Source organism: Xiphias gladius, chromosome 1, assembly GCF_016859285.1.
Source record: "Xiphias gladius isolate SHS-SW01 ecotype Sanya breed wild chromosome 1, ASM1685928v1, whole genome shotgun sequence".
In the NCBI taxonomy this organism is placed as follows: Eukaryota; Metazoa; Chordata; class Actinopteri; order Istiophoriformes; family Xiphiidae; genus Xiphias; species Xiphias gladius.
In genome coordinates this window covers 5,082,183-5,108,993 of record NC_053400.1, presented here as the reverse complement: position 1 = coordinate 5,108,993, position 26,811 = coordinate 5,082,183, and the positions used below count along the sequence as shown (strand labels likewise).

Sequence of the window (26,811 nt, the reverse complement as noted above, 5' to 3'; positions counted from 1 at the left end):
AAAAATGAAATTCTGACTTGTCACAATAAATAAATGAATATATATTTGTGTTGAGAAAAATAAAAAAACAGAAATAGGATTAAAAAACGGTGTGAGGTTGATTTTTAGTATATTTCTTGTCGAGCTACCAGCTATGACAGGCTGACTACACAGGAAATGCTTAGATTCACCATAAAAAGACTAGTTAGCAAGCTAGCAGAGAAGTCAAATAAATAGCTAAAAGTAATGGATAAATTGTTGAAACGTCCATCTTCTACCACTCCAAATGGTAGTAGTATGAATGTAAACTAAACTGAACCTACTATAAATTCCTGTGCTTCGTATGAAAAAAAAAAAAGTGTAGAAACTATTTTATGTTGCCTTTTGCACCTGCCCACAAGCTTTTGGTGGATGGCTGCATGCTGAAAGGTTCAATACTAGGTTCAAAATAAACTTACACAAGTCACATTTACACAAAAATAATATATTAAACTGTATATTGAGATTGTTGGAAACTGCATCCACAGTGTGTCACAAAACAATGAAGGCAGCTGTGGTTGAACCTAAACGGTCATATTTAATGCAGTTCGCCGTATCAATTTATTGTAGCACTTCACCTATTGGATGTCAAAATGTTTCCATATTTTAACATCCTCTGCCTCAAACAAGTCCAGAAATCAGCTGTGCGCTTCATGCACCATGTAGGTGGATGTAGCATGTATCGTTTAGCACACACTGGTCTTGCTGGCACAGTTTTCTCCCTGATCCTCTTGCATGTGCTTCTGTACATATCACACACGTGCAGGTACACAAATCAGCACACACACGATTACACACCGTGTTCTTCTCACACAAAGGCAGTAATTTGAAGCCGAGTGTGTGTGTTGTGTTTTAAAGGAGATTTCACATAGATGTTTGGCCTTGATGAGAGCACCGGGCTGCTGTGTTCGTCTGTTTCCTCAGCCAGAGCATTGTTCTCTTAAACAGCTGTCGTTTTGGCTGATTCAGAACAGATGGCATGTACATGTGGGTCCGCTTGGCTGCACGTATGTGCAGGCGGGTGGATGTGTCTTTGAGACAGAGTGGGGGAGAGACAGACAGGGAGAGGGGAGAGGGTGTGTGTGTGTGTGTGTGTGTGTGTGTGTGTGTGTGTGTGTGTGTGTGTGTGTGTGTGTGTGTGTGTGTGTGAGTGTGTTTTTTATATCCATAGCTGTTAAAACATACAGCTGAAATGGATCATTGAGGTTTTAAGATACTTCAATAAAGCAAAAGAAACAAAAGTAACTCATGCAGTGTGGATAAGGATCAAGTGACCCTGCAATTTATTAATTGCACATAACAGCATTTAATACAAGATAATGTGTTTGAAGTGTTTCAAATGGATGGTTTTTTTTTAACACTGGAGCAGACTGCATGATCAACCGAGAAGCTCCTGAGATTGCCTGCAGGCAAAGAGTTGTTATACTACAGCACTTACAATACAACTGGTGTGTGTGCGTGTGTGTGTGTGTGTGATGTGTGATGGGCTCTGGGATATCTGTGTCTCTGTGCATCTGTTTATCCTACGGCAGTGTCGTATCATCGCCGATGGCAACCAGTGGCTTGACAATGACAGAGGCTCCTCTCTGTGTTGCTGCTGATGCAGTACTAGCACATACACAAATACACACACACACACACACACACACACACACGCACACACGCACACACACAACTTGCACTGCTCAGTAATAGATGGGAGTTGGCAACAGCTGAAGTGTGTTGGTAGCCCATATTTTCCTTATTTTCACATACCTGTAGGCATGATTTGGAGTTTTGTTATCAACCTAGTTACCTTGCGCAAATTTTTGGCTGGATCGCAACAGCGGTGCTTGCCCTATAAACACGGATGTCCGTGACTGAGTGACTGAGTGACAAAGTTACACGACTGGTTAGCCGGCCGAGTGTTTTCAGATTCCCCATTGGCTCTCTCTCAAAATTAATTGGCGGAAACAGTTTCTATTGCCTCCCCAGGGGGGGCGTTCACAGGCAGTGTTGCCAACTTCGCGCCTATGTCACTAGATATACTTACTTTTCACACACCTTTATTGAGTTGTCTTTAATGTATCTGTATGTTGATTTTATCAGACGATGTCGCAGTTATAAAATCAGGATTTTAGCAGAGCAGAGCAGCAGCTTGGAAATGGCTTGGAAGTGACTGCTGGTTAATATGTGGTCTTAATGGGCTGCGTTTCAGTCACTATTTCAAAGTTGTTCCTGTTGTCTGACAACAGAAATAGAAAAACATGTAAATGAGAACAGCTTTATTGGGAATTCAGCTGTATTAAAATACTGTATATGTGACCACAGAGAGTAGGAGAGAAGCAAACAGATAAAGATTTGTCACCAAAAATATAAAACAATTTTACACTTTTTAAAAATGTATTTAACCTTTGTGTGTCTTTGAAAGGGGTAGATTGCGACTGAATATGTGCTTCTGTGCCACACCCACTGCACTGACTGGCTCACTCTGTGTTTACATACCAGGTTAGATGAGTGATGACCTGTTACACAGAGGAATGCTAGGCACAAGGTCACTCATGTTCACACCTACACTCATCTTCTTTGCCAGTGTAGTCGCTAAAACAAGGAAGAGGTCTGTGTATGCATGCGCCTGTGTGCGCTTCAATTGTTATTCAGAAATCCAGCCTTAATCTCAAAGTGTGAGCATGCAGCATTTCTCATCTGATGTTATTTTATCCTTTTGATAGACTTATTAACAAAAGAAAATATTCATAGATGTACAAAGAGGCGAGACTGTGATTTGTCTTGATACATCTTTTCTCTGTATGATTTCCATTGTATTATTCTTAAACTAGAAGGATTTGAATATAAATTGAAAGCCTCAAGCCCAGTCCCTGAAGCTAAACTGTAAATAATAACTCTAAACTTTTTCTAATCTTTGGTAATTGAAGCAAATGGGTTTTGCAGGGAGAAATTTGTCGCAGGCAAACGTACATACATTCATTTTTATTTACGAGGAGGCGAGGGCTGAGCAGTGTAATGAGTGAAAATGCATGCTTAATTTAAATGGCGAGTGTGTCTGTTAGGGAATGCATTAGAGTCTGCAGAAGAAGCGTAAGACATATTAATTGACAGACAGGAACCGCTGTCTCCGAGGTTGATACAAGTAATTTATTACTTCAGAAATGAATGCCACCACCAGAATCTGCTTCATTAATTTCAAATTTAGTTTTAATTTCAAGCTGTTGCCCCTTGAGAAGAATAAGGTGGCAAGTTCTATTTGAAGACGCATTTTCCCCTTTCCCTCCCTCCATTTTTCTCTTTCCATCCTCCATCCGTCTCTCTCGCTGTCTCTGATTTTCTGCAATACAGAACAAAGACCTGGGGGTGAAGAGAGAATGGGAGGGGGTGGCGACTTGATTCAAATTTGAAAACAATGTCAGTGTAAAAGGGGGAAGTTAGAACAGAATTACTTAAACAGTTTGTGATTGGAAATACTTTGTCTGTGAATGTCACTGGATGATTGCTCTGTTTCCTCTGGAGAAAGTATCTAGTGTATCTATCAGTTTCCTGCTTGGTGATGAAACAGGAATACAGAGTTGAGGATCTATGTTAGATATGCTGTCAATGTGGTTCTAACAAATCTCTCTCTCTCTCTCTTTTTTATCTTTCTGCCTGAGCAGCATATGTCCCTGAAGATGAGAAGGAAGCAGCCTTGTTGGATGAGGACCTGGATGGAGATGACTCAGCTCAGGAAGGGGAGGAACCTGCTGCCAAGTTCCTATGTCAGGACAAGGACTTCCTTCTCAAGGACAGACCAGGATCCACTGGCTTCCATGACTCCCCCAATGCTGCTGACTTTTCTGGTCAGGAGCTGGACAGTGAGTCTCACGTGAGCGAATCCAGTGACAGAATGTCTGATTTTGAGAGCTCCTCACTTAAAAATGAGGATGATGTCCTCCTCTCTAAAGACCCCTCAAATGCCCTGTCTCTGTCTTCCTCCTCTGCCATGATGGCCGCTGCAAATGCCACTGCCCCAGTAAGTGGAGATGAGGCAATATTAGCAACGACAGGGTCTGTGGCTGACAGCCTAGAAAAGATGAAGGCCATTTACACCTCCTTCCTGACCAACTCCTATTGGTCTACACTGAATCTGAACCTGAGCCAGCCCCCTGCAGAAAAACCCCCTCGCAGTCACAGCAGCAGCAGTAGTAGCAGCAGTAGCAGTAGCTGTGGAAGTGGAGGCTATGACTGGCACCAGACAGCTATGGCTAAAACCCTCCAGCAGGCCTCACAGAACCACCACAATAGACTGGGCCTGGTTCAACACCCCACAGTAGCTGTATCCACAGCATCTACAGAACCCAATCTCTTCAGTACTGTCCAGCTGTACCGGCAGAGCTCCAAGCTCTATGGCTCTATATTCACTGGTGCCAGCAAATTCCGCTGTAAGGACTGCAGTGCAGCATACGACACACTAGTAGAGCTCACGGTGCACATGAATGAGACAGGCCACTACCGCGATGATAACCACGAGACAGATGGTGAGGGTGCTAAACGGTGGTCAAAACCAAGAAAGCGTTCCTTGCTAGAGATGGAGGGGAAGGAGGATGCACAAAAAGTTCTGAAGTGCATGTACTGTGGGCACTCCTTTGAATCCCTTCAGGACCTAAGTGTCCACATGATCAAGACAAAACACTACCAGAAAGTGCCTCTGAAAGAGCCTGTTACACCAGTGGCAGCTAAGATTATCTCCACAGCTCGAAAGAGAGCCCCTATTGACCTAGACATCCCTAGCTCACCTGACTCTAATGGAGGGACCACACCTAAGCCCACCTCCCTCAACGACTCTAATGACATACTCCAGAGGGTTAACAACCCTTACATCACACCTAACAACCGCTATGGACACCAGAATGGCGCCAGCTATGCCTGGCAGTTTGAATCCAGGAAGTCACAGATCCTCAAATGCATGGAGTGTGGCAGCTCTCATGACACACTGCAAGAGTTAACCGCTCACATGATGGTGACCGGACACTTTATTAAAGTCACAAACTCTGCAATTAAGAAAGGCAAACCCATTATAGAGTCCTCCACCTCAGCCCCCACATCCAATTCAGTATGTGAAGAAAAGGTCCAGTCCGTTCCCCTGGCTGCCACAACCTTCTCCCCTCCACCTGCTCCAGTGCCTCCTCCAACCAGCATCTCCCCCATTGTCATGGCTGTGGAGATAAAAAAGGAGGAGAAGGAGGAGGAGTGCACTAAAGAGTCCATCATCAACAACGGTAATCTCAACAAGGAGAAGAAGGCAGCAGTTGAAGAGGAGGCTGAGGAGAAGTTTGATATTTCTTCAAAATACACGTATCTGACTGAAGAGGATCTGGACGAAAGTCCAAAAGGGGGTCTTGATATCCTCAAATCATTGGAGAACACAGTGACGTCAGCCATCAACAAAGCCCAGAATGGTGCTCCAAGCTGGGGTGGATATCCCAGTATACATGCTGCCTATCAGCTTCCAAACATAATGAAGCTCTCTCTAGGCAATTCTGGGAAGTGCTCTCCCCTTAAATACATGTTCCCTGGTGTGGAAATCCTCTCTCCCACTGGTAAAAGCCAGCCTCTGATCTCCCCTCCCAGCCGCCAGACCTCTCCGTTGCCCAAAAACAACTTCCATGCTATGGAGGAACTGGTCAAGAAAGTGACAGAGAAAGTGGCCAAGGTAGAGGAGAAAATGAGAGAGCCCAGTGGTGTTGTGAGGGGATCTCCTCTGAGACGTACCACGCCCTCACCCTGCAACAGTGAGGCAGGGGAGTCAGCCCGAGGAGAGTCCCCAAAAGAAAATAGAGCAGGAGGCTGTAAAACCCCTGAGAATACACGTGGAGTAGAAAAAGTAGTAGGAGATGGAAATGGAGCCAATCACGAAGATTCAAATGGAGATATTTCCATAAAAGAATCTGAAAATGGAGTTGAGTCAGCTGCTGTGACATCGCCGCTGCCTGCCTCCCTGACTGGCAGTACAGCTATCATTACAGACCATCCACCTCCAGAACAGCCATTCGTCAACCCTCTCAGCGCACTGCAGTCAGTAATGAACGTCCACCTGGGGAAGGCCGCTAAGCCTGCCCTGCCCTCCCTTGACCCCATGAGCATGCTGTTCAAGATGAGCAACAGTCTGGCAGAGAAAGCAGCAGTGGCTGCTTCCACCCCACCAGCACAGACCAAAAAGCCCAGTAATGACCACTTAGACCGCTACTTCTACCAGCAACATCTAAACAACGACCAACCCATAGATCTCACCAAAGGCAAAAATGCTGACAAAAACAGCAGTAGTGGTTCTCTGGGTTCAACAGCTCTCTCTTCCACTGCTTCCACCCCTTCTTCAATCCCTCCACCCTCCACTGTCACTATGACTAAAGCATCAGCTGCAGTAGCTTCCTTCATGTCCAACTCCCCTTTGAGAGAAAACGCCCTGTCAGACATCTCTGACATGCTGAGGAACCTGACAGAAAGTCAGGCTGTCTCCAAGTCCTCAACACCTACCAGCCAGTCCGAACGCTCCGACATTGAAGGTGTTACACAGGAGGAAACAGAAGATGTTTCACCAGCCCAGAAACGTAAAGGCCGCCAGTCTAACTGGAACCCTCAACACCTCCTCATCCTACAAGCCCAGTTTGCTTCCAGTCTGAGACAAACAAGTGATGGCAAGTACATAATGTCGGACCTGAGTCCACAGGAGAGAATGCACATCTCCCGTTTCACTGGCCTCTCAATGACTACAATATCCCATTGGTTGGCTAATGTCAAGTACCAGCTGAGAAGAACCGGTGGCACCAAGTTCTTGAAAAACTTGGATTCAGGTCACCCAGTGTTCTTCTGCAGTGACTGCGCCTCTCAGATCCGCTCACCATCCACCTATGTAAGCCACTTGGAATCCCATTTGGGCTTCCGTCTGCGAGACTTGGCCAAGCTTTCTGGGGAGCAGCTGCTCAGCCAGATATCACAGCAACACCATCAGCAACGCCACACCAAAGGACTATCTGAAAAACTGCTCTCTAATCTTCACTCATCCACCCACCCTTTACCCTCCTCTCTACCCACATCTATACACTCTTCCTTACCCATTTCCCTACCCTCGTCCTTAACCACCTCTCTGCCCTCAACTGAATCCCCATCACCCTCTCCCGACGACGACGACAGTGGGGCCATGTACCAGTGCAAGCTCTGCAACCGGACTTTTGCAAGCAAGCATGCGGTCAAGCTTCACCTGAGCAAGACTCATGGGAAGTCCCCTGAGGACCATCTCATGTATGTGTGTGAGCTGGAGAAACAGTAGCACTGACTGGGGGCGATGCTGCACTCTTTCATAATGGCTCACTCTTCTTGCTCTGTCTCTCTTTATCCTTTCACAGACATTTCTTTCTAAGAAAAGAAAGGATTATTAACGTGATACTGCACAAAGATGCCATACAACTACTGCTTTGAGTTTTGGCACATGGTTTAAGTTTTGCGTTGTAGCTGTTTTTACTTTTTTTTTTTTCTCTCTGTTTCAGTGTGAGGTAGACTTACTCTGTCCCAACTCACTCGATTTTATGATCTGAGTGTGTGATGTGATCTCCTTTGACAGGATTAATGAATTTTTTCATAATGTGCAGATGGGGGCTGAAGACACAGTAAATGAAGGTTTAAAAAAATAGATTCTAAAATGAAGTGGTATGTATTTTGTGTACATGAAAATTAAGTTCCTTTATATTTTGGCATCACTGGGGTGTGATAAGCTGCATGCATAAATGAAACAGTTTAGTTAAACATTTTATAACTAAATCTGGTGCACTTTCCATGATTTTTCTCTTCATGTTTTCACTCTCTTGCTCGCTCTCTATCTTTTTATTTGTTTTAATAATATTTTTGTGCTGGAGTCAGCATTTAAAATTTAACCCTCTGAGTACGTAAAAGCACTTCTACACCTAAAATCCAAACATTATAGACTGAATATTAGAGATTTGGAATTATTGAATCTATTTGATGGACAATGTGTGCATTGTGTCCGCAATGCCTGTTTCCCAGACATACGGTATGTTGAGTCTAATGCTTCACATGACAGCAGGAAGATTCTGTATTCATTACAAACTTTTCATCTTAGGCTTAACACTTGTCTGGAAGTTGCTCACGGGACTTGGCACAAGCATTGTAGCTATATGATAAAAAAGTAAAAAAAAGTAAATCTCAAGTCTTTTACTTTGGTCGATCAGGGACCTATATTAATTCAGGTCTGTGTAAAATATGTATATAAAAACATATTAAGTAATTCCTGTCTAAATTATGCATCGTTTCTATATTTTTAATTTAAAAGGATTATGACTATCTGCTGGTGCACAGTATATGAAGACATAAATAAAATTGTTTTGCACAATAGTTTTATAAATGTGTTATTTAATCAAAGGATACGAAAAAAAGGGAGGTAACATAGGGATGACAACAGGTGGATCTTTTTATTCCGGACTCGTGCTCAAAGGGTTAAAGACTCTTTTTACCAGACACTACTCTACATGTGCCGCTGTATGAACACTAAAAAGATATTAAAGGTTGTACAAAAAAGATGTTACTTTATGAAGATATTTCACATGTAAACTGTTATTTATAAGCACTATTGGTTGTTTCATATTGTTGAATGCCTTTTCGATTGGTCTTTTTAAAAAATTGTTTTTATTATTATTATTATTTTTTATTTTTATTTTTTTGTTCTGTCTAATTGCTCTGCCATGATTCCACACTGCAGCTTTATCTTTTTGGGAAATGAAAGGTAACCATGGTTACACTAACCCCTTGAGTGACAAGTTCTGCTACATTTTTGGCAGTTAATTTGCTGAAGTAACTGACAGCTGCCAGTGTAGAGAAGTAAAAAAAAAATCCTTATGTGTAAAATATCGGCATGTAAACTGCACAGATACTGTTATGCATTCTGTGCTGTTAGTCTTTTTCATTTCGTTCTTTCGTTTTCTGTTGTTGTTGTTCTTGACAATGAACCCCCATTATATGACTTCATATAACCTTGTTTTCTACTGCAGCATTAAAAAAAAAGGAAACTGTTTTTTTGCAATAATGTGTGTGTGCATTGTGTGTGTCATGGCTATCAATTATGTGTGTGCTGCGCAGTCCCTAATGAGCACATTAGACTGGGAGTGTGTCAACGTCTGTCTGTGACGAGCTGCAGACTAGTTTACAGTGAGTGGCAGCAGTGGGGCCGTGTGGGAGGCAGAAACACACACACACACACACACACACACACACACACACACACACACACACACACACACACACACACACACACACACACAGACATTCAGACATGCAAACAGACACCATCATTGTTGGGCACTTGTCTAGCTTCTTCTGTTATTCTAGTGGCTTAGACTAAACCATATACTTCATATATAAAACCTCAGAAACTAAGTAAACAATCACAAAGTTGACTAAAAGTTGTTTTATCTTTACAAGGGGGCAGTGGATGCTGGTAGTCAATGAAGCACAAAAGCTGTCATTTATAGGGTAAATTAAAATAAAAGAAAAGAAAAAAAAACTCTTACTACTTACTTGCATGATTTTGAAAATCTTGGCATTTAATTTGCGCAAATGTCATGCAAACAAATTTTAGATGCAGGGATATTTCAACTCTGAAAATCAAAACATACATACAGTGCATACTTGTACACATTGTTATCTGATAGTGTCACACAGCAATATGATATTCCAGTTCATCCATTCACTCTTTGTAATCAAACAAACACAGAGCAACTGAGTTCCATACATTCCATACTCACCTGCTTGTTCTTTTCACACAGGATAGGGAAGAATAAAGACTCTCTCTAAGACACACACACACACACACACACACACACACACACACACACACACACACATAGAGTCTCTCTTCCATATCTCCAGCTGTATAATTACCTCTGACGTCCATTTTGTGACTACTCTCAAAGAGGTAAGGAACCTGACAGGCATATTTGTTTAGGCCTTGTGGGAGATGACGACAATGCTGACAAGATGAGCAAGTCCTTTCAAGGGTTTATTTATTCATATTTTTCCCTGTCCAGAGGTGTGATTAAATAGGAATTGTATCACAATCAATTTGATGATATGTGCTACACAACGGTACAATACAGATAAAGCAGATGGAACGAAGAGTTAAAGCTTATAGGAGGGAGAGAGCTGCGAGAGCTGCTTTCTGTCCGAAGATCTACATAAGAATCAGTATATGTTCAGTACAGATAAAGGAATGGGAATACAGAGTTAGGTATTAGTCAGAGACACACACATAGACACACACACACACACACACACACACACACACACACACACATACCTCAACAGCCAGGTAGAAGGACTTCATCTGCAGTGACAAGGTGCCACTGTGTGTGAAAATGTCAGCCTTCAACAGTGCAGCCTGAAGTCTGGCACCATATTTAAGGCTCTCATTAGGCTAAAAGAAAATATGCGTGAAATTGAAGAGTAAGAAAGCCATTTCCTCTCTCCCTGCCTTCACATCCAGCAAGTAGAGGCAAGGGCTTATTAAGGTTCAAAACTAACATGCAGGAGATAGTGTGTACCACCACAGGGAAGTGCACGCATACACACACACACACACACACACACACACACACACACACACACACGTACAGACACAAATATACACAAGGAAACATATTCAAATTCATAGACTAACTACACGTCTCACTGTTATCATAATTTGCACTAAACCCGATTAGTTACAGTCAGTGAAGTGAAATGATGAGTGAATGCTGACCTCCAGACACTGATCATCCTGAGGCATATACCAACATTTATGTTTTTTTATTTCTTTAAAGCACCGTATACTCATACAACTTCAGTCGATCTCAGTTTAACACAACACCACTACACCATTGTGTGCGCCATTTATATTAAACCACAAATGTGGTTTAATAATACGGATCCCAGAATTCCTTTAGAAATTATACAATTTGACCACTAGGGGCAGTTAACACACTTTGGTAATCAAAATGCTCAGATATGCAACAGAAGCAGAGCAAATAGTGTATCTGTTCACACCACACAGAGAGTGGGCCAAGAGGTTCATATTATAGTATTAATAAATAAACCACAAGAAAACAGTCATCAATGTTGTTCAACAACTGTGAAGAACAGGTGGACCCCACCAGTAATGACTATTTACAGGTGCAATTACATAATGTAAATGGCCATTGCTGAAATAGTGTTGGCCATAAATACTGACCAAAAATGAGGTTTGATGTAACAGAAATTTTAAGTATTATAGCTTTTAATGTGACTTTAGATAGGTCCGCATCGACACAGTTACAAGCTTGTGGCTCATGCTGAAACAATTAGTCAATTAGTTCACAAATTTCATAATTTGTAAAGTAATTTCTCAAGCAACAAGACTAACAGTCTACGGCCACACTAGCTATAAACATTTGCGGAAAACATTTCAAATGTGGTGACTTGCTGCTTAAATTATATACGGTATAATTTCAGTTTTTGACTATTGGTCTGACAGAACAAGAACCTCTGAAAGTTGTCACCTTTCTACACTGACAGGGCTCAGATGTTTAGCCATATCAGCAATGTCAGTCTGCCGGTCGGTCTACCACATTGGTCCAGACTGAAATATCGCAGGAACTTTTGGATGGATTGCCATGAAATCCTACTCACATTGGTGATCAGCTGACTTATCCTTTAGCATCACCATGAGATCATTTCAGTCAGAGACACTTAGGTCAAGGAAGTTACCATAGCAATTGGTTATACTGTTAGATCGGGTGGAAAAGGCTCTTCTGTTTGAACGAGCTCTCAAAGAAACCAAGCAGCGATATGGATTCTGCGGAGAAAACTAACCCCAGACACATGAACATGAATCATAGTTAAATCAGCAACACAAAACACCATAAAAGGAGGAAGTTGGGGTGGTGGAGGGAGCTGAGCATTGGCATGATCATGACTGTCAGAATAACAGTGAGGAAGTGTCAGGTTTTACTGTCCACAATGTACACCTGAATGATTATTGGGCGTTACTTGGTACACAGCTGAATGAGCCAATACTTGTGTAAACTCAGTGCTCTGTGTCAACTAACACTGTGCTTCATTTCAGTCAGAAACACTTACCTCAAAGAAGTGACCATTTATCGTAAATGGTGATACATTTAAGTTGGCAGAAAAGGCTCTGCAGTTTGAGGGAGCGCTCGATGAATCAAAGTAGCAATGTTGACACTGGTGTGAGACCTAATCCCCCAGGACAAAATTATTGCTCAGAGCAATCACAGAGTGCATAAAACCTCCAAAAACAACAGAGCCACTGCAATCTGCCGTCCTGAATATGCAACGAGCTAATGGCAAAATCCCTTGAATGCTAGCAAAGCCCTTCTTATCTGAGAAGTAGCAACATCATGATTACGCTCAGATAAATACACAGCAGGATACTAACAGCATCCTGATTCAAGGGAAATTTTCTAAACTGTAATGTACCTAACCTATGTGAGGCAACAGCATGTTACTAGCAAAAAAGTGCTTCTCATCTGCGATATAGCCCAGAAAGAATACATCAGTAACATACGGTCGGATAAAAACAATATCTTGTTTCAAGGGAATATTTCAAACTAAATGTATTCAACTTATGAGAAGCAACAAACATAGTACAATTTCCCTGGCAAAGCCCTTCCCATCTGAGATGTAACTCAGTTTTATTCATTCAATTCAGATGAACATACGGCAGCATCTCGATACAAGGGGAATATCCTGCAAATAAAATCAACAACTATAACAAAGTTTTAGCCAAGTATTCTTTTAATGATCAGCTAAATAGCATGTCCACACTAAAAGGAAACTCCCAAAACAACTTCCAATCACAAGGGGAGAATTTGCCTAAGACTGATTTCGTCCATACATTAGTAGTCCAAATTATCATTTTAGATATTAGCAATATGTGTGTGACTGCACACAGGAAGTGTCAGATTAAAATGTCCGCAATGTACACCTGAATGAATATGATGATACAATGTTATTAGCTACACAGCTGTGAATGAGCCAATCATTGTACAGTAACTGCAAAAGGCTGGAGCCAATCACCCAGTACAAGCATGTCTTCAGTGTTCTGCCTGAAGTTTCCCATTAGCACAATGATCAGTTCACCGAATTTCAAATACCTGCAGACATTAATGACGTTCCCATCGTCCTCAGCTTTATTTTGTGTTCAGTGCTAAGCGGCAAATGTTAAAATTCAAACGAACTAAACTGAAATGGTTTCCATGGTAAACTTTAAAACTGCTTATCATCATTATGTTACTATCTGCACTGTGAGCATCTTAGCATGCTGAGGTTAGCATTCAGCTCAAAACACTTGCTGTGCCCAAGTACAGCCTCACAGAACTACTAGCATGGCTGTAGACTTTTCCAATATTTTTTAGACATAAAATGAAACACAGATAATAAATACTGCCCTGCAAAGGCAGAGTACGTTAACTCAAGAAGCAGTGAAGTTGAGAACAAAGGGTTTAAGTTTTCAGTCTAGACAGGAAACTGTAAGCCAGAGAGAACAGTTGTAATGCTTTCATTTTTATATATTTCATATAATTTTACACGAAAAAAATCATTGCCATAGACCCCACTCAATAAGTAAAATACAGATACAGACCTCTGCTTTTGGATAATCTTCATTGAGTGCTCAGCATTGTATCCATTTTAACCAGCTTGCTTAAGAAAATTAACTTTAGTTTGATTATTATGTACAGTCCATAGCTTAGGAATGAAGTGTGTCTGTGTTTGGTTAACTTTCCATATGTCTGAGTTTCTGGCATAGTCACTGGTGTGCCTGTGCCGCACATGGAGGTAACTGGCACACCAAAAAATCAGATGCAGAATGATTTTTTTATTATAGTCTAACAAAAAACATTTAGTTTGAAACTTTCACCATTATTGTCTAATAATTATGGTCTAATAATTGTTCATTTTAAAATAAAGTATAAATTGTTTTCGTTAAAAAACGGCATCTGAACCAACTGAGCTAAATTTCAAGTGTCACAGCAAACGGTCTGTGATATTTCAGTTTTTCCTTTTCCACAAATTTGGAAACAAAGTTTTGTTACTGGAAAATTATGTTTTCGCTATTTTATTATGTGGTATTGACTGTAGTTTGATGAGGGGAAAAAATGAATTTATATGATATTAGCATAAGACATAACAAAATGTGACAAAAGTGAAGGGGTCTGAATATTTTCTGAATGCACTTTATGTGTGAAGATACAGGCTTTGCATTGTTTACTAGTTTTACTGAAATTTCTCATGTGATGCTCTCTTGGGTCACAGCTCAACAGTTACGTGCGCATATATCATTTTTTAAAAATTGATAAGTAGACAGGCTGTGCATGATGGCAAATTAACAATTATTATAATTAGACCATAATAATAAAAGTTTCAAACAAAACGTTTTTGTTAGACTATAACTAAAAAATTTTTCTGCATCTGTTTTTCGGGTGTGCCAGCTGCCTAGTGTGCCTGTGTGGCACAGGCTCACCAGAGACTCAGACATATGGAAACTTAACCAAACACAGACACACTTGATTCCTAAACTATGGACTAAAAATAATAATCAAAGTAAAGTTAATTTTCCTAAGCAAGCTAGTTACATTAGATACAATGCTGAGCACTCCATGAAGATTATCTGAAAGCAGAGGGCTGTATCTGTATTTTATGTATTTTTAGGTATTGTCTGGGTTCTACAGCAATGATTTTGTTGGGGTAAAATAACATCAATATGTACGGCGATTCTATTAGCTACCCAACTCTAAACATTAGATCACGTTTTACCTAACTCATTTTGTACATCCCAATATCTCTGTCCTCCTTAGAGAATGCTTGTGTAACTAATTGACCCTGATGGGTGTAATGGTTATGGGGTGTTAGGACTATTCACCAGAGGCTGTCTTGCCCCGTCTCTGAGGGTCTGTGCTCGACCTTGGTTGCTATGGCAACCACCAATGGGAATTAGGCAGCTGCGTCTTCACAGCTATGCTAAAGAAACAATGCAATATTACCTTGAGGGTCTACTTCTAAGTGACCTGTGGACTTTTTATTATTAGGTATTTAAGTAGAATTCAGTATTAAAGGATAAATACCTTATACCTAAAGAAGGAAAAAAAATTTCACACTGTGTTGTTGAAAAAAATTGGATGTGGCACACTCAGTTTTTCTGACATACACCTCAGCCTTTTGTCTTTTTCAGGTTATGCTATTGGAATGTTATTAATATTAAACCTTAATTATAATTTAACGCATTTACGTTGGTGACTTAAAGATAGCTTAACCATACCAAATACATAAAATTCACTACAGTCAAAAAATGAGATGGGCGCTGAGATCTACCAAGCTAGCCAGAGCTTAGCGGTTTCATCCTTCTTTTTCTGTCCATCATGAAATGATTTAGCTGCTGTCTTATTTAGTGGAACAACAAACTGAATAACCAGAATTCAAATTTAGATGAACCAGAGGTGAATCTAAATTGATAATTTTCATTTACAGATAAGAACTAGTGGAAAACCACAACTAAACTGTAGTTTTAGCTAAGGTTAGCCATTACTATCTCACAAGCTAGTTTTCACTTGATATAGCCCTATTTCTCTATCTAGTTAGCTGTCTCTGTGTGGCAGAGAGTGGAGAGAGTGCAGTAAGTGCGGTGACAAGTCCTACAGCACAGATCACCAAGCCAGATTGCAATGACTGCAGCCTGGGCAGCAATCCAAAGACAGAATGTTGTAACTACACAGCCAAAGTGCACTTACAAGTTTTGGCTTGGTTTTTAGGTACATTTTGTACTTACAACAAATGTAAAAAAGCTGTTTTCGCTACAACTACACATTTCTATGGCATATTATATATATATATATATAAATATATATATAGTAATACAGATGTTAGAAAGTCAGATATGGGTTAACTCAATTTTGTAGTTACTGCCATTGTAGGGCAGAATAGCTTAATGGATAATAAGGATAATCATTATTTGCAGCCCTGCTTATGTCCTGAGATATAATATGTGCACATATGGACTGCCCAATTATCTGACAAATGCATAGCAATTAAAAACAAAATCCCTACTCTGTGGACTATGTAAAATTTTCAATGGGAAGTAGGCTTTTGGAGGTGTGAAACGATTGCACTGCCTGAAGGTAGCTATGCCAGTGAACATTAACATCTTAATAGTGGTTTTGGATATGGTGCTATGCGCCGACATACCACACCCTTATTGCAGCCCAGACAATGCAACCGTCAGAACTCCCAGGGAACATAGAGAGAGCCTCCACAATAGTAAGCTGCTCACATGCAGTTGAGGAAGGTGCACTGCAGATCCGGATAGCTTTATCTAAGAAGGGGGCTGGTGGGAGGGTGGGAATACAAGCTCAGTGGATCTACTCCTCACAATGGAATCACACGGCATAACATAAATAAAGCCAGGGTACAAGCAACCTCACTCCTTACACAAAGACGCACGGGGAGAGCACCCTGTCCACCTCACCTTCTCTTGATTTCTTTTTCTGTTCCCATTTCTTCTTTCTCCTGTTCTTTCTTTCACAGACACAGTCACACAGACACAATGCTACCTATAGGCAGACTAGGCATCTGCCTCAAAATCCTGTTTTTAAACATGGTATAGTTCTTATTTTTAATAATTTATGCCAGTGAGCATAAACCCAACCAACCACATGTTTTCAGAGAAGGCCTCACCTCTGCCTAGTATGAATAAATCTAATTGGTTGATGCGTCTTAGGAATGATTTGTCAGAGCAGGTTTATGCCACATGCCCAACTGTGTTGAAAATGACAACCCATTCTTGAATAATAAAACAAAAAGATTTTTTGAATTTACTAAGCAGAAATGTTGATGGAACATCAAGGACAGAAACAGTATCCTCAGCTAAGTCCAAACAGTCAATTTTCTGCTGAGAAATATCAGATGTTGTTTTGAGCAATGCTAGTGGCTTGGCTCTAGGGATGGCAATGTCTGTCTATTGTTCACATGGTCAGTATACCTGAAATATCTAAACTATTGGATGGATGGACATGAAATTTGGTACAGATGTCCTTGGTGCCCAGATGATGAAAAATAATGACTTTGGTTATCCCCTGACTTTTTCTTTAGGGCCACACTTGCAGGTAAAATGTTCACTTATCCAGTGAAATATTCCAACATCTACTGAATATATTGGCACAACATTCCGTACATACATTCATGGTTCCCAGAGGATGAATCCTAAAGACTTTGGTGATCACCTGACTTTTCCTATTCTTATCATTATTTTTTTTTCTTTTGATATATGATTCCATCACTCAGAATATGAAGCTGAACCGACTGAGAAAGTAGGTTTTCAGGGCCTATTACTCTTAGTCTTGCTTTGATTTGTACAGTTTTTAAAATACAGCTTACAAGCCAGGTATTGCATAAAAGTGGAATTGCTGGGAATGCAAATATATCACAATTTTACAGCCAAGATCACAACAGTTACTGTACAAACACACACACAGGCAATCACTGAGGGACTGGATGTTGAAAAGTTAGAGCTACTCTTTCCCAACAATATGTCAGTCAAACAAAACATTATTCTGATGAGATACTGTCAAAAAAATCCACACAGTGTTGTGGGAATACCTGTGGGGTTTTGTAACAAGAAGGTAGTTACTTATTGAATTTGATCGGGGAGAGACAGTGATGGTAAGAAGGAGACACAACTAACCTCACAAGTCATTGCTGCAATTGCCACGCTTATGCTTTACCATAATACAAGTGCAAACAAAGTGAAAACTTAATATTGTCACAGAACCACTTTCTTTATTTAGCCTTTATTCTGTATAACAGTAAAGAAAGTGCAAACTGTTAACTACCCTGTTTACTCTGTTAGATATTGATTAGATATTGATTGACTGGGGTTTCAACTCAAAGAGGGCCTCCTTACAAATATCTGCCTAGAGACTTCAGCATCATCAGATCCAACCTGACTACTTGTTGAACATATTCAGACTCTGCAGACAGTTTTTAAAGCATGTATTTGCCTTGTTACTTAAAAGCATGATTCTGCTAAAATCCAAAATGTAATGCTGTGGATCTAACCATAGACTCTAACAACCTCATGCCGCACTCTCTACTATCAAACGGAACTGGACAAGAATATTGAAACAAATTCTCAGACTGCATCACTGAGGCTTTTCTGGGTACACTGGTGGGACACACTAATTATATGGAGATATGGGTTATGTTTCTGTGTTTAATCATATCCGGAATTCTGTAAATACAAGCTGTCAATTGGAGAAAAGAGTTTACGTCAGCTCTCTGATGTATGACATATGGAAATACTTTGTGGTCAATTATTTCTCCAACTTGGCAGCTCTAGATGCCAAGTGGGAGAAGTTTGTCAATAATACACTACAACCATTCCACTATTGCTGGCAGTTCAAGGTACGAAAAATTAAAACCTAAATTAAATTTGCAACAAATCTGATTGTGTTTGTTTAAAGTTGATTTAAAAGTAGAATAACAACCTGCTGTTCACCATCTTGTGTGGGCAAAACCACCTACAGCAACCAAATAACCTCTCCATAGCAACAAACCAAATTGAACTCAACTGGATGTAAAACATGAAAGAACCATTCTGTGAGACCAAAAGATCACTCTCTGAATCTCTGTCCTTAAATCTCTTAGTCATAAATTCACCAGAACAACTCTTCTTGGTAATATTATCAGGACCTTGATTTGCTAATGTCTTGCTTTGGGAGAGAGTTATTCATTTGTACAGCCACTGATCTCTCAGATCATAGTAATGGCATATGTTAATTCTGTCTGAGCAGGTTCTTGTGCTAGATTCCTTAAGAAGAGTATGGGAAGTGTGCCAAGAGACTGGGAAGTTGCACATCAAAGTCATACATCAGAAGCAGCTGGGAGGTAGAATCATTACATTTACTTGCTTTTCAGTAAAATATTCAAAGAATCCTTACAAGGGTTAACTTTAAGGTTTCGTACTCTAGTGCTGCTCTGAATCCTCTTTTTGGTGCATATAAGACGAAGAACAAACACAGACACGTTTATGTTTAAAGAGGCAGAAATTAACTTATTATACATTACCCACACACATATACAGGATATGCCTATAAAAAAGGTTTTATTATTAGTTATAGTTATTATTTAGAAAAGGGGTTAAATATGTTTAAAAGGCATATAACAGGTAAAGGCATTTACCACTACTCACCAAGGCCTGCAAATAAAAACTATCCAAATATCCATAGTGAGATAATATTTGTATGATATATGTCATCATCTGTCTGCACTGGCCATACATGTTTTTAGAACCTTTTGGCTTACAAATGTAGTGGAAAAAAATACAAAAAACCCTGCAAATTATAAAGAGATATTGTTTTTGTGCTGCAGGTTTGGAGACTTATGAGGAAAGAAATAGAAGATGCAAGTGACATTCACAGGTTCTGGTTTTACTAGAGGTTATGTGCCGGACTATTTGTTGCCTGGGAGAAGTCATTGGAGAAGTCACTGTAATATCAACCAGCAAAGACTTCAGAATGTAAAGTCCAGCACATAACCCCAATGTCTTCACAGTGCTGACCTTCAGCGGTAGGGAGACCGTAAGAGTACAAAGTAGAGCAAGCTATGATATTATCTGTGTCACCACAAACAATTTGATATAACCTTTCTCTGCTGGAACATAAACCTATACACCAAAGAGAGGCGGAATTGTTTACAATCAGTAAGATGGCTAGCCTAGCCGACAGTCAAAATGCCACCAAGCTTCAAGCATTACCTATTTTGTGATTATATATATATTATATAAATGAACAGAAAAAAGGTAAAATAATTTTCATGGTTGAACTGTTTCACCTTAAGTGAAAAGATTTTTTGTGTCTGTGGTTTTTGAGAATAAAAAATAAAGTAATATTTTTATGATCCACATTTATAAAATGGCCACATTTTAATTGAATTCCATATCTTTATATAAGTAAGGCTTTTAAAGAGTTTGTTTGAAAATTGTTAATTAAGTAAATAAATTGCTTCAATCATGTTTGCACTTCCCTGGGATGACAATACCTCTCTGTGGGTGTTTTTTTTTTCTTCATTTTGCCATGTCAGCGATCACTTTCCATTCTACCACGTTTCAGAGTATGTTGTGTTATGTAATTTAATGCATACACCCCTGCTCTGATGAAGAGTCACAAGGTTAGTCATTGTGTATATTTGTTACCTGCAATGCCATAGATCTTGTCTGGTGCCACACGTTTCGAAAGTATCTTAAAATAACGGTTGTGATGAATGTGCAATTTCCCTAATTTACGTCTGGCTGCCATACTCAGGACTCTGGGCTGGATGGAAATCTTAAATGGGGCTTGAACAGCGCTCCTCACAACAAGAAATCAATATGCCATGCAGCCTAGAAAGGCGACTTGCTATCTACTGTGGCCGAGGCAACGCTCACGGGGTAATTTCCTCTAAATGCTACAAACACAGCTCAGCCACTTCACTGACACAAATAGAATCCCAGTCACAATGTGTACTCTCAATGTGTGTGCTTGTGCTTGTGTGTAGCGATAAAACAACAGTATGTATTGTATGTGTGTGTGTGTGTGTGTGTTTTTTCAGGTGTTGTGCGTAACATTTTATTTTGTGAGTATGTGTGCTTTTTCAGGTAATCTGTGGAATGTGCTTTGATATTTTATTTGTTTTTTTTTTACATATATGAAATAGATTATGTGCAAGTTTGTGCTTATACACATGTCTCTGTGTTGTTGAATGTATCTACTACGCATAGCAAATACTCAATACTTGATCAATGATTTATATTTTTCACACTATATATTTGAGTATTGTAACAGAAGTATATAGTACATTTGGTCTACAGTTTCCAATTGAAGTAGATAAAAATACAAATGAACCTGTTTCTATTAAATAGTGTTTCAACCTTTATCAATTTAAAATCGTTTTGAAACAAGGTAAAATTTCAGAGCATGGTTATCATTTCAATAATATTTTAATCAAATGTGTTTTTATCACTTACACCCACACACGCACTTTTTGAAAATACATATAGGTAGATATGCAAAGTATAGCAATATTAAGACAAAGACAATTGGTTTAAAGCATGTTCAATTACTTGTCACAGTTGTCCCATAAACATAAGCACACATCAACAGATATAAAAATATGAAATAAGTTAAATGTAACTCTAAAGATGCTCTAAAACTCACTTTCAGGCAATCTTGTACAACATGCACACACTATATTTCTTCTCAAATCTGTTAAACCTCATCTTAAAGCAAAAAATGAAAAGATGTATCACCTAAAAGCACACGAACATTTCTTTTATATGAATTACGCCATTTAGACAAAAGGTTTACGGAAAAACAGATCTAAACGTATGAATAAAGATTTGATTGTTTGTTCAACTTAAACCTCGGAAAAAACACAATACTGTAAAATGTGTCTTACATTTGCTGAGATCTGAAAAAAAGAAATTACTCAACTGAGGGTTTATGTGATTCAGACTTGTGTAGGTGGCTGTCTGTGGATATGGCGTAATCAGGAATAGAGCTCTCCTGATTGAGGGAGAGTTGCAGGTACGTGAGTTCAGACCATATCCATGATCAAATATAATCTATTCTCCTCTGTGGAGATGCTATCTGTCCCAAGTCCTACAAGAACAATACAGAGGATGTGCTAGCACTGTTATTCTTGGATTGGTTTGCCATGGTGCTCATCAGATAAGCTGAGACGCTCCCCGCAGGTTCACATTAAGTCTGTGTGTGTGTGTGTGTGTGTGTGTTTGTGTATGTGTGCACGTGTGTGTGTGTGTGTGTGTGTGTGTGTGTGTGTGTGTGTGTGTGTGTGTGTGTGTGTGTGTGTGTGTGAACCTTTCCACTACATGAATATACTTCTGTAGTTCTTTGACAAAGTAGTTTACTCAAAATTTTATGTTCCAGTATGTGGGGAAGCCTGACCAGAATGACTTGGAAGGTGGGAGGAGGTAGACTCGAGAAACATTGTCAAAGTCCTAGAAATGAAAAGTTTCATTTACAAGTACCACCATGATATATGTGTAACATACATGAGAGCTTAAGAGCAGGAAGTGTTTAGGTGCTAGAAAAAGCATGAGAAATCTTAGCATTTAATCAATAACATATAACAGAACTTATACAAAACTTATCTGTGTTGTGGTTTAACTAGAAAATGTTGATGTTAACTGCAATAAAATATAATGCTAAATGCAAGTAGCAGAAAGTGTTTTCAAGGCTGTAGATACAAGATGGAATTCTGGCTAAAATAAACAATTAACAAGCAAGGATACAATTTTGTAAATATGTACATGCGGATAAATGGAAATATACTCACCCACTTTATCTCACAGAAGTATTCAGGAAAAAAGTCTAATGTTGCCTTTAAAATTTAGAACCTTTTGTTATATTGTGGCATGGTACAACACATTTAAAGAATATATGGATGGATGGATGGATCTTATTTTCAACTGGTAGTGACACTCTATAATCTGACTGGTGTGTGGGGCTGCACTGGGTTGTAGCAAAACTCAAGCCAGGATAAAATATTTAGCTTTGCATTCATTATTTATTTATTTTATTTGTTTATTTGATAGGGACAATGCACGTCAATGAACATCATCAAATACAAGATATTAACATGCCAGATTGTAGCAAGAATGCTAATTATATCTGTCCTCCCTAGGCAGGTAATGTAAAACAAGAACATTACAAGTAACAATGTACAAATACAAATACACAATACACAAGTAGAAAAGACAAATACATTATGCAACATGCTGAGTTAAAAGTGATCACAGATCTGGTTTGGCTTAAACCAATAAAGAGGTCAAATTAGCTACTGAGACCAGTATCTTATCGCATCACAGTGGTATTGCATCTCTCAAGCATCTACACTGGCATCTCAACCTCTACATTGGCTTCAACACACAGTAGTGTTGATGTTCGCTAGCAGTGTTACTAAGATAGCTTCCGAGACCTGAGCCATAGCTATTGCTTGTTAGATGACTAGTAGGAGGGTAGCATTTGAATTCTTGGGGGCCCAACTACGATGGAGGCAGACATGGTTTAATATTGGTTGAGTTAAATTTTGTTGGATTGGCTAAATCAAAAACCTAAAGGGCAAAGATGGAACTCTGGTCAAAATATAAGCATTATATACAAATGACAAACTCAGCTTGCTTCAGATGACTGGCTTACCTAGATAGTAGCCTACTGTGTTGCCCTGGAGGAAACACACGAAGTGAGGTTCACTGCCATAGCAGTTAATATACAGTAAATATATCTATGCTTTATCTATATCTAACTTCCCAGTTTAATAATTGTGCAATTTTTTTAGATGAATCACTAATTAAAATTTAAAATCCAGCCATGAATATCTTTAATGCTTTTGAATTGTCACAGCTACCTTCTGAAATGAACATTTAAGTTACACTCTTCTCTGAATAGGAACGACTTCATTAATTACTAATAGTATACTGTTAATTCTGTACCTTCTTTGTTAGCTCATATCTTTTCCCCAAACCTCCACATAATTCAAGTAGAAAAAATAAACGAAACTCTGCTTTTATTTCGTTTCACCAATTGAGGTTGACATCATTTCGGCTACCAGGGCAGCAAATGTTTGGATCTCAAACTATGATAAGCATTGTAAAGATGCCATTCAGCCTCTGATGAGCGAGTAAATCATACTGTCAAAGGTGAAACAAGCTGACCCTGGTGATAGAAGGAAGTGCTCAGCGTGGTCAAATGTGCTCACGTGCTCGTGTGTAAATGCATATGTGAGTGTCCATATATATAGCTGTCCTTAAGGACCTCCACCTCTGCAAGCAGAGCCTGTGGCACAGTGACAGTGAAGCTGTATTAAAAGGTCAAATGTGTGAACCTATTCAAGAGGATAAGCTCTGCTTTCATTTAATACACACAACAGAACTCTGCCTCATGCTTTGAGTGGCCTTCTGTGATATAATTGGATAGCGCAAATTAAAATTGCTCTGATTTTGAAATTTAACTTACCAATTTAGATTTTTGTCAAAATGTTTTTGTCATCAAACGTTGATATTGATACAGAAGATGCGTGTCTGCTTTTACAGCAGTTCATCGAAAGGTGGGCAAGGAAGATTTAAGTGTTGATTGGCTTGGTGATCAATCTATTAGTAGATAGCTATGAGGTGATAAAGCACAAAAAAACACCAGTTTGATGTTTGGTGTGATCAGCAAATTGTCTGAGGTTTAATCTTGTGGGAGGAGGCAATCAACAATCCAACACTGCCCAAGGGAAGAATCTGAGCAGTTAAAAATTTTGAGGACAATGCTAATAAGAAAAAGGAATTATCTTTTTCACTCCATTATCAGAGAAAAATGGAGCAGTGTTGAAGAAATGTCTGTCACAACAAGCTGTAATTGAATGGCGAACAGGATCTTATATGGGATATTTTTTATTGGGCATTACCAAACTGGAAACAACATATTACCTACTCCAGCAACCAAATGAGGAATAAATGGTAATTCTGAAAAGACTTAACCTACAAAAATGTGCGCTTCAGGTAAATTCAGATTGAAATTGAAAATAAGAAGAACACAGAGATAGCTAGCTACCTCAGGTGGTCACAAAAGATTTCATGATATGTAAGGCTTCAGAGCCCTACCAGTCTGGTGTGCCATCCTACCTGTGATTTATGTAGATAAATTATTTTGATTTGCTAGAATGGTTAAATTAAATTTTCAAGTATATTGATGTCTTCAAGGGTGAGCGTAGGATAGATAAGGTGATCCACAAGCAGTGTGTAGTGCAGTGTCGGCAGTAACGCGAGCATTGTACTGCACTTTTATGGTGATGAGGGAGCACTTGATTTACCAATCAACATACATTCCAACCCTCACCTATGATCATTAACTTTATGTATTGACCAAAATTACTGTTTCAAGCAACCGAAATGAGTTTCCTTCACAGGAAATCTGGGCTCACCCGTATGGGCAAGGTTTGGTCAGGTGTCTGAGAGGAGCTGATGGTAGAACTGTTGCTTAAAGGAACCAGGTGAGGTGGTTTGGACATCTGAACAGTACCCCTCTGATGACCTCCTGCAGAGGTATTCAATTCAATTCAATTCAGTTTTATTTATATAGCACCAAATCATAACAGAGGTTATCTCAGGGCACTTTTCAGGTAGAGCAGGTCTAGACCATCCTCTTTATAGTTATATTTACAGAGACCCAACATTCCCCCATGAGCAAGCACTTGGCAACAGCGGCAAGGAAAAACTCCCTTTTAACAGGAAGAAAAATAGCCTGGCTCGTGGTGGGAAGCCGATTGCCCCAACCGGCTGGGTTGAGAGAGGAAGAGGGGGGGGGGCATAGCAGAGTACAGGTACAACATAAAGATGTGTAACTATAATGAGACTAATAATAAAACTAATAATTATAACAATAGGGTTGATAGTAGTACTAATAAAACTAAATATAATAATAGATGATAATCATAATATTTGAAGCAGTGTGTGTTGAATCATGGGGGCAGTAGGTGGTTTGCATTCACAGATCCAGACTCTCTAGAACCAGGGGCAGAAATATCTGCAGAAAGCGACAGGAAGAGAGAGGAGAGAGACGAGAAAGCAGAAAACTATGGGAGAGGGAGGAGAAGTCAAGTTAGTAACAAGCATTGATGGGATATGAATGCATTCAGATGAGGAGAGGAAGAGGAGGAAAGAGGAGCTCGGTACATAATGGGAAGTCACCGGGCAGTCTAGGCCTATAGCAGCATAACTAGGGGATGGTTCAAGACAAGCCTGAGACAGCCCTAACTGTAAACTTTATCAAAAAGGAAAGTTTTAAGCCTACTTTTAAATATGGAGTGAGTGTCTGTCTCCCGGACTGAAACTGGAAGATGGTTCCACAGTAGAGGAGCCTGATAACTGAAGACTCTGCCTCCTATTGTACTTTTGGAGACTCTAGGAACCAGAAGTAAGCCTGCCTTCTGGGAGCGCAGGTTTCTATTGGGGTAATAGGGTACTAGGAGCTCTTTCAGATATGATGCTGCCTGACCATTAAGGGCTTTGTAGGTGTGCAGGAGGATTTTAAATTCTATCCTGGACCTAATGCAGAGAAGCTAACACAGGAGAAATGTGATCTCTTTTCCTAGTCCCTTGCAGAACTTGCACTGCAGGATTCTGGATCGGCTGGAGAGTATTTAAAGATTTGTTGGGACAGCCTGATAATACGGAGTTTCAATAATCCAGCCTAGAAGTAACAAAAGCATGGACTACTTTTTCTCTATCTTTTTGAGACAGGATGTGCCTGATTTTTTCAATGTTACATAGGTGAAAAAAGGCAGTCCTTGAAGTTTGTTTTATGTAGGAGTTAAAGGACATATCCTGACCAAAGAAAACTCTGAGATTCCTTAAAGTGGTGCTGGAGGGCAGGGAAATGCCATCTAGAGTAAATTTATCATTGGATAAGGTGTTTCTGAGGTGTTGGAGGCCAAGCAGAATAACTTCAGTTTTGTATGAGTTTAACAGCAGAAAGTTGCTGATTATCCAGGACTTTATGTCCTTAAGGCAAGCTTGAAGTTTAGCTAACTGATTGGTTTTAACAGGCTTCATTGAGAACTACAATTGGGTATCATCAGGATAGCAATGGAAGTTTATGGAGTGTTTCCTGATAAAATTGCCTAAAGGAAGCATATATAAGTTGAATAGAAATGATCCAAGCAAAGAACCTTATGGAACGCCATGAATAA

General features: G+C 39.6%; 1 protein-coding gene across 1 annotated transcript; it reads left to right on the top strand.

The window, feature by feature from the left end:
* The first annotated feature begins 2,447 nt into the window (after nt 1-2,447).
* tshz3b (teashirt zinc finger homeobox 3b) lies at nt 2,448-9,045 on the top strand. Its single transcript, XM_040126524.1, has 2 exons — nt 2,448-2,505; nt 3,666-9,045. The coding sequence occupies exons 1-2, from the start codon at nt 2,448-2,450 to the stop codon at nt 7,313-7,315; spliced, it is 3,708 nt and encodes a 1,235-aa protein (XP_039982458.1). The 3' UTR covers nt 7,316-9,045.
* Nucleotides 9,046-26,811: the final 17,766 nt, after the last annotated feature.

Coding starts and splice junctions, on each gene's coding strand:
- tshz3b (XM_040126524.1), top strand. CDS start 2,448: ATGTGCTTCTGTGCCACACCCACTGCACTGACTGGCTCACTCTGTGTT. Junction 2,506..3,665: donor ACTCTGTGTTTACATACCAG/GTTAGATGAGTG, acceptor CTGCCTGAGCAG/CATATGTCCCTGAAGATGAG.